Here is a 12,191-nt window from a genome sequence, read left to right as displayed (position 1 = left end):
GAATGGCAATGCACTCTTAAAAAAAAATTAGAACCAGACTGTTCTGTAGTGGCATTAGGAAACACTTAAACATACGAAGGATGGTAGAACTCTTCCTCAAATAGCAATTGATACTAAATCAATTGCGTAATTCAAAACTGAAATTGGTAAATTTGTTGTTAGGTTGCAGAGCAGCAATGGTCTCACCGAATGGCAAGGCAGGCTTTAAGGCACTAAATGGCATACTCCTGCCTCTACAGCTCACAGCAATGCTGGGCTTCAGTAATATGGACAAAACCAGAAAACTTGATAGTATGGGGGATGAAGAAGGTCTTGGACTACAGTGAGTAGGCAGCAGCTCTGCCCAATAACAAGAGTGACAGTGATTAACAGTCATTAGCTGTAGGGTAGCACACAGCACAGGAAGCTGAGGGGAGATGTGGTACATGTGCACAAGCCGATGCCTGATTTAGCTAAGCCAGGCAAAGGGAAAGCTGCTCCTTTTAGCCGATGGTACAAGAAACAAGGGATACAAACCTCAAGTTTTGGCAAAGGAGAACAAGGTGGGGGGGGGGGGGGGGGGGGGGGGGGCGGGGAAGGTGAGGGTTGTGTGGATGGATTTGTTTTCATTGAGCAAATGGTAATGATCTGTAACTCACTGCCATTGAGGGTGATGAAATCAGAAATGATCACCGTTTACAAAAGAGAACTGAATGGGGGATTTGAGTGAAATAAGTTTGCAGAACTAAAATAATCAAATAGGCGATTGCGATTGACTTGATTGCTTTACAGAGAGCTGGCTTATACCTGATCAGCAGAATGCTTTTCTTCCCTAACCTAGTGACTCTCTGACTTAAAGAAGTCTATACCGCACACTGTGTCATCCTTAGCGGAGACACACATTAAATGGAGCTGGATTAAAAAACAGATTATTTCAACAATATATTTTTTGAAATATTTATAGGAAAAGGACAATGTTTCAGAAAATTGTAGACTATGTTGAAAAATCAGAGACTGAAGAAGAAGCAATAAAGTATATTTCTTCTGATCCAACCAAAAAAGAAATTGTTATGTATGTATTTTACTCTTTATTTATTTTTGTTATTAGAAATAATTTTAAAATAATGACTTTTTTTTATCAGCCTAACACCTTTCCATCCTGTCGCAGGGCAATGATGATGACAGGATGTGACTTGTCAGCCATTACGAAGCCATGGGAAGTACAAAGCAAGGTCAGCAAAAAATACCAATCTTAACTTCTATCCGGGTGATATTACACACTTCTTCAAACAATTGCATAAGTTTGAACAGACAATGGGAACAAAGTATTACGTTTTAAGTTGTTAGTAAAGTTGCTTACACGATCAACTGATTTGTGCTGGGAACTCCAGCATTAAAAAAATGTATTTGGAAAAGTACTCACATTTATTTTGTTTTCAAATTCCCCATTATTTTAATGTTTACTCTTCTCTCAAGGGTTTTAATGTCTGTCTTTGATTGGATGGATGTCAGTGTTTTTGGGAAAATTCATGATAGAAGAAAATTCAAAACAACAATTGTCTCACTTTATAGATTTTCATAGAATCACTGACATTCCACAAATCTTTTTAGAATTGAGACAAAGTTAGATGGATAAAGAGCTGTCTAATTTGGTGGTGGTGTAGCTTCCAAATACTGGAATGATGCATTTTGTTGTTTCTAATTGTTTATAAACAAATGAATCTGTGGTTTGTCAAAGTCTGTTTTACTAAAGTTGAGTGTCTTTCGGTTTTTAAAGGAGAAATTCATGCTTTCAGCTCTTCACATTTAGAAAAGTAGTCAAATAACTTTATGTAAATTTTAAATGGTCTTAACTTTGCATATCAAGCACATCTGTGCACTATTTTGACTCATCCTGCCTTTTGCTTGCAATGCAAGACTTGATTAAAGCCATAGAGTACGGTGCTGGAAAAGCACAGCTGGTCAGGTGGCATCCGATTGTAGCTCTTCTCCCAGTTGGTTAAAGCCATGGAAGACTGCTCCTTGTACTATATCTTCAAATTGGCAATTCAATATTTTTCTCCACTTGTCTTTCATAAAGTGTTTTCATTCTAGGTTGCGCTTATGGTTGCTAATGAATTCTGGGAACAGGGCGATCTGGAACGAACAGTTTTACAGCAACAACCTATCGTAAGATTTGCATGTCTAAATTAAGTCAACTTAACATTTGAGTAGTTAGTCTTATAATATACAAAAAGGATTGACTGGGGACATTTAAACTTATAAAACTGTACACTGGAAGATATCCTGGTGGTGTAGTAGATAGCATCACTGACCCAGCAGCAAAGTCTCTGGGTTCAGATTCCACTCTGGGACCTGATGGTCAAGGAAGGTGTGTTCATGGTGCAGTCAAACAGGCTGACTATCAACTTGTAAATCCTGCTGAGATATGTCACTGCTAAGTGTAGGAGGAATGCCTGGTCAGCAGATAATGGAAAGAAATTGGGGCCACTAGTACCGGAGCTATTGTGAGTTTGAATTTACATATCTCTGCTTGGTGTGTTTTTGGGGACTAGGGGTGGGGATGCATTAGGTAGGATGGATGCCCAGTTCATCATCTTCCTATTTACCCTGTACTGACCCTCATAATACGAAGAGGATGTATTTATCCAATATACAGAAATAATTAAGGGTCAATTGAGCTTTATAAAAGATGTATTATATGTCTTGGTAAAGTTGACACGGTAGTGGGCATCCATTAACAGGACAGGACAGAAGGGGAATAACAATCTTTGGGAAGTGCCATTTGTACACAATGGGAAACACTCTCACCTCCACTCACAAGATGCTATTATCCTGGGACTGGCTGCAGTACCGACAGGGTCCACTGCCAAGCTCTGGTGTTGCTGGAACAATCCAGGCAGCACCAGGAGGAGGAGAACAACGTTTCGGATATAACCATCCTCAAAACATTGACTTCTCCTCCTGATGCTGCCTTCCTCGCTGTGTTCTTCCAGCCTCCTGCTTGTCTATTTTAGATTCCAGCATCTACAGTTTTTTTTTGCCTCTAGCTGCAGGAGCTGCTGCAAATCCCCGGACTATCTGGTAACTCCAGAGAGCGGGACTTCCTCCCATCCCATTTTCCAACATCCAGAACGTGTAGTACCAAGCAGAGGACTCCTGTTTCATTCCTGTAGCAGCGCAGTTGTACAGTTTTGAGGGTCAGAATTTAGTATTGTGTTTTATATCAATCAATAAAGCTTAATCTAAGGAAATATACATATTTAAAGAACTGGCTTTTTTTTAAAACAGCCAATGATGGACAGAAACAAAGCAGATGAACTCCCCAAGTTACAAGTTGGTTTCATCGACTTTGTGTGTACCTTTGTGTACAAAGTAAGTACAAAGGCCGTTTTATACTCTATCTGGTCTGAAATAGAATTGTAAAATTGTGACAGACCTAAAGAGGCCATGTGACGCACTGTACTTATGTCAGCTCTGAAGAGCAATTAAAAACTGCCAAAAAGAAGTGACTAGTCAAAAGCATTTCACCTTGCATTCATCAGGATTAGGATGTTAGAAACTAGCTTAAATAAAAGCTCACCAACTCATACAGGATAGGGACAGGGTGCTGAGAGATTGGGCCATTGTTGGCATGGAGATACACAAAACAGTTAATCCTATGTTGTGGTTCTGTTCGCTGAGCTGGGAGTTTTTGTTGCAAACGTTTCGTCCCCTTTCTAGGTGACATCTTCAGAGCTTGGGAGCCTCCTGTGAAGCTTCCGTGCTGATTCCTCCGGCATTTATAGTGGTTTGAATCAAACCAGTATAAATGGCGGAGGAATCAGCACAGAAGCTTCACAGGAGGCTCCCAAGCTCTGAAGATGTCACCTAGAAAGGGGACGAAACGTTTTCAACAAAAACTCCCAGCTCGGCGAACAGAACCACAACAACGAGCACCCGAGTTACAAATCTTCTCACAAACTTTGAACAGTTAATTCTAGTTCTCTGACCAATCAGTTTTACTGTCTGTTCGGAGTGTTGCTATGGGATTATAGCAGAGATTGGCTGTCTCCACGATCCTTTGACTTTTTCATGAGAAAGATAGGTAATGATACCCAAAGTGGGACTGGATATACAAACATTAAAACCACAGCAAAGTGGGTCAAAGGGGAATAAGTTCCCTGGACCTGATGGGCTGTGTCTTAAGATATTGAAGCAGGAGCTACATAGTGGACGCACTGGTCGGAATTTTCTCAGAAACCTTCCATTCTGGAAAATTCCCAGAGGACTAGAATTTACATACTTATTCAAAAGGAAGGGAGATAATAAAACATGTAACTAATTGTCAGCCAGCTTAATATTTCTGGATTAGTGGTGCTGGAAGAGCACAGTATTTCAGGCAGCATCCGAGGAGCAGCAAAATCGATGTTTCGGGCAAAAGCCCTTCATCAGGAATAAAGGCAGAGAGCCTGAAGCGTGGAGAGATAAGCTAGAGGAGGGTGGGGGTGGGGAGAAAGTAGCATTGAGTACAATAGGTGAGTGGGGGAGGGGATGAAGGTAATAGGTCGGGGGGGGAGGGTGGAGTGGATAGGTGGAAGGAAGGTAGGACAAGTCATGGGGACAGTGCTGAGCTGGAAGTTTGGAACTGGGGTGAGGTGGGGGAAGGAGAAATGAGGAAACCGGTGAAGTCCACATTGATGCCCTGGGATTGAAGTGTTCCGAGGCGGAAGGTGAGGCGTTCTTCCTCCAGGCGTCTGGTGGTGAGGGAGCGGTGGTGAAGGACGCCCAGGACCTCCATGTCCTCAGCAGAGTGGGAGGGGGAGTTGAAATGTTGGGCCACAGGGTGGTGTGGTTGATTGGTGCGGGTGTCCCGGAGATATTCCCAAAAGTGCTCTGCTAGGAGGTGCCCAGTCTCCCCAATGTAGAGGAGACCGCATCGGGAGCAACAGGTACAATAAATGATATTAGTGGATGTGCAGGTAAAACTTTGATGGATGTGGAAGGCTCCTTTAGGGCCTTGGATGGAGGTGAGGGAGGAGGGTTGGGCGCAGGTTTTACAGTTCCTGCGGTGGCAGGGGAAAGTGCCAGGATGGGAGGGTGGGTTGTAGGGGGCGTGGACCTGACCAGGTAGTCATAGTATTTCTGTTTGGGAAAATATTAGAGTCTATTCTGAATGACAATAGCAGAACATTTAGAAATACATCATAATACAATGATAGCACAGTGTCTCGGTGGTTAGCAATGCTGCCTCGCAGCACTTGGGTTTAATCCCAGACTTGGGCAGCTGCCTGTGTAGAGTTTGCATATTCTCCCTGGGTATGTGTGTGGATTTCCTGCAAGTGCGCCAGTTTCCTCCCACAGTCCAAAGATGTGCAGATAATTAAAATCTCACTTCTTTGTAATTTTCACACAATTTCTATAATTTCCCTGCAAATCTGCTCTAAAGCTTCCCCATGTGTTGCTAGAATGCACATCATATGCAATGTTACCTCTTTTGCTTCATAAAGCCAGCCAAATGAATCCTATTCTTGATTCCTGACCACGTTTTATGTAGGATTATTTAGTACCCAGCAATGCTAGGTCATTGTTTATACTACATTTCATTTATGTGCCAACATAATTACTTTAAACAAATTTTTCAGACATGTTCTGACACATTTCTGAAGCAGGTGGGACTTGATCCAAACCTTTTGGCTAAGTGGAAGGGACACTACCACGGTGCCACAAGAACCTTTCCACTATATCATATATTTTGCTATTAAAACTTCAATACATTACATGATCAGTAAACTGATAATTTATTAGCTGGGCGCCTGTTACAGGAATTTTCAAGATTCCACAAAGAAATAACACCAATGTATGAGGGGCTCCAGAACAACAGAGTTGAATGGAAATTACGAGCTGATGAATACGATGCAAAGATGGCTTTGATTGAAAAACAAAGGAAAGAACAAGAAGAAATGGCAGTGAAAAAAGGTTAGGATTTAAATCTTAGGTAAATCTTTCATTTACCATTCTTTTGTCTCCCATTGAGTTCCAAAAAGACTCGTGTTCATTAAATGCACTTACGATTAATTTTGTGGAATTGGCATATTCCTATTTTGTTCTAAAAAAAGAATTAAGGAAACTATCAATCTAGCAATGATGAAGTCAGGACTTGTGGCTTTATTTTAAATTTACCATAGTCTCATATCAACTATAAAATGGAAGTCCAGAGGGCAAACGTGTTAAGAAGGTCAAGTTACTGAGCTAATAGCCCAGATATTCTGAGGTGTGGCAGTCACTGTTGACTGGACCTCCAATCTTTTTTTTAAGTATTCAGCTCCACATTTCTAGCCAATCTTAGCTCCTGCAGAAATGTGCCGAGTACCTAAAATTAACTGTTCTCCTGGGGTGCAGGATTGTCAGGGGAAGTATAACTGCAGCTCTTTTCTAGCGGTCAGTGTGCTGCCTTCTGATAGTTAAAGGTCCATCAGCAGAGCTGGACACTTTGACAGTGGCTGTGAAAGGATATGTGTAGGGTTAAGTTGACAGTTTAAGTCGGATGGGGGGAATAGGTGAGTAGAGAGTGACTTGGGCAGTGTGCCAGGAAAGAGATGGAATACTTAGCGTTGATTGGGGGTGGGAAGGATGAAGGGCCAGTGTGGCGATAAATCAGAAGAGTTATATGCACGCTATTATTGTTTAGAAAAGTCTTATTCGGTACATTACAATTCATGTGGAGACTGAATTCCCCGATGTTTATGGAAAGAACCTGATGGTCCATTTCACTTTCTAAGACTTAGAGTCAGAGACACACTAAACCACCAGCAATGGGTATTGTCCAATCCCAAAACTCTTTGAGTCTTCCGTTCTCTAACCATATAAATGTATAACACTCAGCAACTGCATCAGTGTTATTTGCAGAGACCTGTTTAAAGCAAGAACTTGTTAAAAAAAAGAGTTAAGGAAACTATCAATCTAGCAATGATGAAGTCAGGACTTGTGGCTTTATTTTACATTGACCATAGTCTCATATCAACTATACCATGGAAGTCCAAAGGGCAAACGTGTTAAGAAGGTCAAGTTACTGAGCTAATGGCCCAGATATTCTGAGGTGTGGCAGTCACTGTTGACTGGACCTGCAATCTTTTTTTGAAGTATTCAGCTTCACATTTCTAGCCAATCTTAGCTCCTGCAGAAATGATAAACTGATTCCATTCAGAGAAAACTTGCTTGTTTCCTCCTGTTCAAACAATCTGTGTCTTCTGAGTTACCACTGACATGTAGGCAGAAGCTAAACACCCTTGCTTTCTATTTCCACTTCCGCTTCTCAGTTGCTCGTGGGGCATTTCATGGAACGTATTGTTATAACCAAGAAACCAATGAACTCTCTTGCTTTATTCCCATGTATGTTATAGAATGAGCTCAGGAATCCCACAACAAACGGATCAGATAGAGTCCTGCCCCATCCATTATGATGGATGGTAGACAGTTAGCTAATTAAACAATTAATTAATTAGAAATTACAGAAGCATGCCAGTGCATAAGGCACATTTTTCAATCTGAACTGCCGAGGTGATAACCATTTGAACCTTTGCCTGCAGTCCCACCAGCAGAGATTCCAACCTTCAACTAACTCGATTCACTCAATATGGTATCAAGGAATGGCTGAATACACTGGATACAGACAACATCCCAACTAGTATTACAGCACTAACACTTGTTCTCCGGAACAAGTCATTCCCTTAGCACAGATATAAGACTGGAACCTACCACACCAATGTATGAGGGACTCCAGAACAACAGAGTTGAATGGAAATTACGAGCTGATGAATATGATGCAAAAATGGCTTTGATTGAAAAACAAAGGAAAGAACAAGAGGAAATGGCAGTGAAAAAAGGTTAGGCTTTAAATCTTAGGTAAATCTTTAATTTACCATTCTTTTATCTCCCATTAAGTCCCAATAACACTTGCGTTCAGCACCACACTCTCAACTCATTGATGCTCAGTTTGGATTTTGTCAGGGCCTAACTTCATTGCAGCCTTCATTACAGACATGGACCCTGTCCAGATATGTCCACTGTCTGATCAACAACAAGCAGATCTGTCCTATCAGTCTATTGTCGATTGATGAAAATGTCATTGACCATGTTATCAAGTGGCAATTACATAGTATTAACCTGTCCAAAGCTACTGCATTTATCTTCCACCAAGACTACTTTGCTGTCATTACAGCCTTGATTCCAATCCATGAAGCGATTCACACTGACTTACCTTGCTTGGGCTTCTTGATATCATCCAAGATTGAAAACTGCCTTGATGCTAACAGTAGTGACTCTCCCCATGCCTCTGGATGTGGAGGAGCTGGTGTTGGACTGGGATGAATAAAGGGGGGTTCACGCTCTTTTGTCCATGTCTGTAATGAAGGCTGTAATGAAGTTAGGCCCTGGCAAAATCCAAACTGAGCATCAATGAGTCGAGAGCATGATGTTGGAAAGCACAGCGGGTCAGGCAGCATCCGAGGAGCAGAAGAATCAATGTTTCAGGTATAAGCCTTTCATCAGGAAAGGTTCTCAACTCTGACCTCCAGCATCTGCAGTCCTTACTTTCTCCATAACCTCAATGACTGACTGACAGTCTTGCTGTTGCATCAAGGAAAATAGTAAAATTAAAAAGTTGATGGGAATTGAGGGAATTGTCTGCTTGTTGCCATCATCCCTGGTGTTTATCTGTAATTGTTAGAGGCCAGTTATCTCAGTCCCTGGACATTGCTGCACAAAGTCTTCAGGTAATGTGCTAAGACCAACCATCTTCAGTTTCCAAATGGCATTCCTCCAAATTAAGACAGAAGTGGGTGTTTGATTATTGCAGAGTGTCCAGTACCATTGTAGTTCTCAGATATTGAGCCGTCTGTGCCCATGTGCAGCAATACTGGACAAGTTTTGTGCTTGGGCTGGTAAGTGGTAATAAACATTGCCTCTTGTTACCTGGCACTTGTGCAGTGACAAAGTAACCATCTCCCTTTTGACAGTTAATGGTATTACCATTGCTGAATCCACCACCATCAACAACCACTAATCTGAAATTTAACTGAAGCAACCATATAAATAATATAGTGACAAGAACAGGCCAGAGATGAGGATTTCGATTGAGCTATTTACATCCTGACTGTTCGAAGCCTGTTCTCCATATAAAAGACAGAAATCAGGAGTGTGATAGAACACTTTCAAATTGTCTGCATTGGTACAGATCCAACAACATTTAATAAACTCAATACAATCAAAGACAAATTAGCCAGTTTGATTGGCACTTCATCCACCACTTTAAACATTCACTCCCTCGACAACTGGTGCGCAGTATTGTAGCAATTTCCCAAGGCTCCTTAAACAGCACCATCTTAACCTATGATCTCTCCCACCCAGATAGAAATGTAGAAAATTGGAGCAGGAGTAAGCCACTTGGCTTTCAAGCCTGCACCAACATTCAATATGATCACAGCTGATCATGCAATCTTGGTATCCCACTCTCGCTTTTTCTCTGTACGCCGTGATCCCTTTAGCCACAAGGAATACGCCCAGTTCCTTCTTGAATATATCTAACGACCAGGCCTCAACGGCTTTCTATGGTAGAGCATTCTACAGGTTCACAACTCTCTGAATGAAGAACGTCTTCCTCATCTCAGCCCTGAATAACTTACCCCTTATTCTTAGACTGTGACCCCTAGTTCTGGACTTATCCAACATTGGGAACATTGTTCCCGCAGCTAGCCTGTCCGTCCCTTCAGGACTTTAATGTCTCGATGAGATTCCACCCTCTCACTCTTCATGGGGTAGTGCAACATGTAATTTTCTCTGACAGTCACATACCAGCCTGACATGTAATTACATTGCTTCATGGTGACAGCTCATTACTGCTTCTCGAGAGCAAGTAGGGATGGGTGAAAAATTACATACCTTATATTTCAATTGTAATGCAGAAGGAGAAGTTGGCTCTTTAAATGTTTTTAGAACGACTTCATTTATCAAGTGATTGAAAATGAAACCAGGATGTTTCTCTCTCTCATGTTCTCTACCTGCAGCAGTGAATGGAGAAGTCGAAGCTGGAGATGAAGGAAAGGAAGGCAAACGTGGTGGAAAATCCAGAACATGTGAAATATTTTAAAACTTTGTGAATGGACTCTTGGGCGCATTACAAACTGTTTAACAATGATTGGCCAATAGATTAATCGGATTATGAGTACAAGTTCACCAAGTATTTAAACAATCATTTTAAAATAATTTTGTTTTTGCGATGTGTACACCAAGGCTTATTTATTGCCCATTCGTAAATGCCCTTTAGAATATTGCGTGCAATTCTGGTCTCCTTCCTATCAGAAGGATGTTGTGAAACTTGAAAGGGTTCAGAAAAGATTTACAAGGATGTTGCCAGGGTCGGAGGATTTGAGCTACAGGGAGAGGCTGAATCGGCTGGGGCTATTTCCCCTGAAGCGTCGGAGGCTGAGGGGTGACCTTATAGAGGTGTACAAAATTATGAGGGGCATGGATAGGGTTAAATAGACAAGGTCTTTTCCCTGGGGTGGGGGAATCCAGAACTAGAAGGCATAGATTTAGGGTGAGAGGGGAAAATTTTAGAAGGGACCTAAGGAGCAACTTTTTCACACAGAGGGTGGTGCATGTATAGAATGAGCTGCCAGAGGAAATGGTGGAAGCTGGTACAATTACAATATTTAAAAAGCATCTGGATGTTATATGAATAGGAAGAGTTAGAGGGATATGAGTCAAGTGCTGGAAAATGGGATCAGATTAGGTTAGGATATCTGGTTGGCATGGACGAGTTGGACTGAAGAGTTGTACATCTGTGTGACTCTATGATGGAGACTCGCCTCATGATCACCTGCAGTAAGTGTAATGTAGATACACCCAGAGTGTTTACTTCTCACTGCAATATGGTACACTCCAATGGCTTACTATGCCATTTTGGAGGGCAGTTAAGAGTTAACCACATCTTTGGATGGCTGGAATCATGTGGTCCAGGCTAGGTATGGAGAGCACATTTTGTCTCCTGAAAGACATGAGTGAATGTTGGGTTTTTATAAAAATCCAGTATCTTCATGATCATTATAAATGAAACCACCATTGCATTTTGATTGAATGATTAATTAAGTACGATTTAAATCCACACCCCCTGCCTAGCCACAATACTAGGATTTGAACTCATGCCCCATTGCATTAGTCCGGGCCTTCAGATTATTAGTAACATTACTAATACGCTGTCATCCCTTTAAGAAGCTCAAAAATAGTCTGTAGATAATCCAATACTCCACCAGTTGCATTATAAAATCAGTGTGACGAATTTCAAAATTTATTCTTTAATTAAGAAAAAACGCACATTAAATTAAATGAAAAACTGGCTGTTAAGGATTGTTAAAGTGGAAATGTCACCTTGGAGCAGATTAAAATTAGAGTTGAAGTGAAACCGTTTGTTCTGCACCTTGGCTTGGTGTTCCATGCTTGACTAAAGAATGCTGAATCTTGATGACAAAACGCACAATAGCACCTAAGAATAAATAAAACGCAACATATTGCATTTAATATAAATTTTTAGAAATGGTAATAGAGAAACAAATGAGACTTGAGAGACAAACCTTCGAGTCCTGACGGCCTTTATCCAGGGTACGAAAAGAAATGGATGAAGATATTCCAAATGCATTCGTCATAAATTTCCACAACTCTGCAGATTTGAGAATTTTGCTTTTGGACTGGAGAAATACAAATGTCGTTTTATTATTTAAAAAGTTGAGGGAAACTACAAACCTGTTGGGTTATTGTTAATTTTGCATGGGTACTGGAAACTATAATCAACTGAAAAAGGGCGAGAATGGGCTGATCTGAGTTGGACTGATTGAATGGGTGAAGGGTAAATTACATCCGATTAGATCCACTTTTTAGAGATCTGCAACGTAATAGTTAGGAGAAGAGTCTTTGGATATTGTCTGTGCATGTTTGATGAAGTTCCATATGAAGGCCATTTGCAAAAATAAAACTTGCCAATTGGAGGTAATTTTGCCCTGAATTGGTGAACTGGAGATGGAAGGCAGAGATTAGAGGGAAAGGAATGCATCCTGCTCGGGAGGTAAGTAGTATTCCATGGTGATCTTGCATATTCATGTTTGCTAATATACTAATTTGAGAGAGACAGTAAATAAATGGTAGAAAAAGAATGAAGGGGCCAAAACAAACTTTACTAA

At 41.1% G+C, this 12,191-nt stretch overlaps 1 protein-coding gene across 1 annotated transcript in view; it reads left to right on the top strand.

Annotated features, from left to right (window-relative positions):
* Positions 1-10,105, top strand: part of pde6c (phosphodiesterase 6C, cGMP-specific, cone, alpha prime) — a 62,879-nt gene extending 52,774 nt beyond the window's left edge. Inside the window, exons 17-22 of the mRNA XM_060841779.1 lie at positions 944-1,051; positions 1,148-1,211; positions 2,074-2,148; positions 3,271-3,354; positions 5,784-5,937; positions 10,023-10,105. Coding sequence (XP_060697762.1) covers positions 944-1,051; positions 1,148-1,211; positions 2,074-2,148; positions 3,271-3,354; positions 5,784-5,937; positions 10,023-10,105 — 568 coding nt within the window. The remainder of the gene's footprint in view (positions 1-943; positions 1,052-1,147; positions 1,212-2,073; positions 2,149-3,270; positions 3,355-5,783; positions 5,938-10,022) is intronic.
* Positions 10,106-12,191: the final 2,086 nt, after the last annotated feature.

The sequence above is a fragment of the Hemiscyllium ocellatum genome, chromosome 22 (genome assembly GCF_020745735.1).
Source record: "Hemiscyllium ocellatum isolate sHemOce1 chromosome 22, sHemOce1.pat.X.cur, whole genome shotgun sequence".
NCBI classification, from domain to species: Eukaryota; Metazoa; Chordata; class Chondrichthyes; order Orectolobiformes; family Hemiscylliidae; genus Hemiscyllium; species Hemiscyllium ocellatum.
This window is presented reverse-complemented; position numbering and strand designations above follow the sequence as displayed.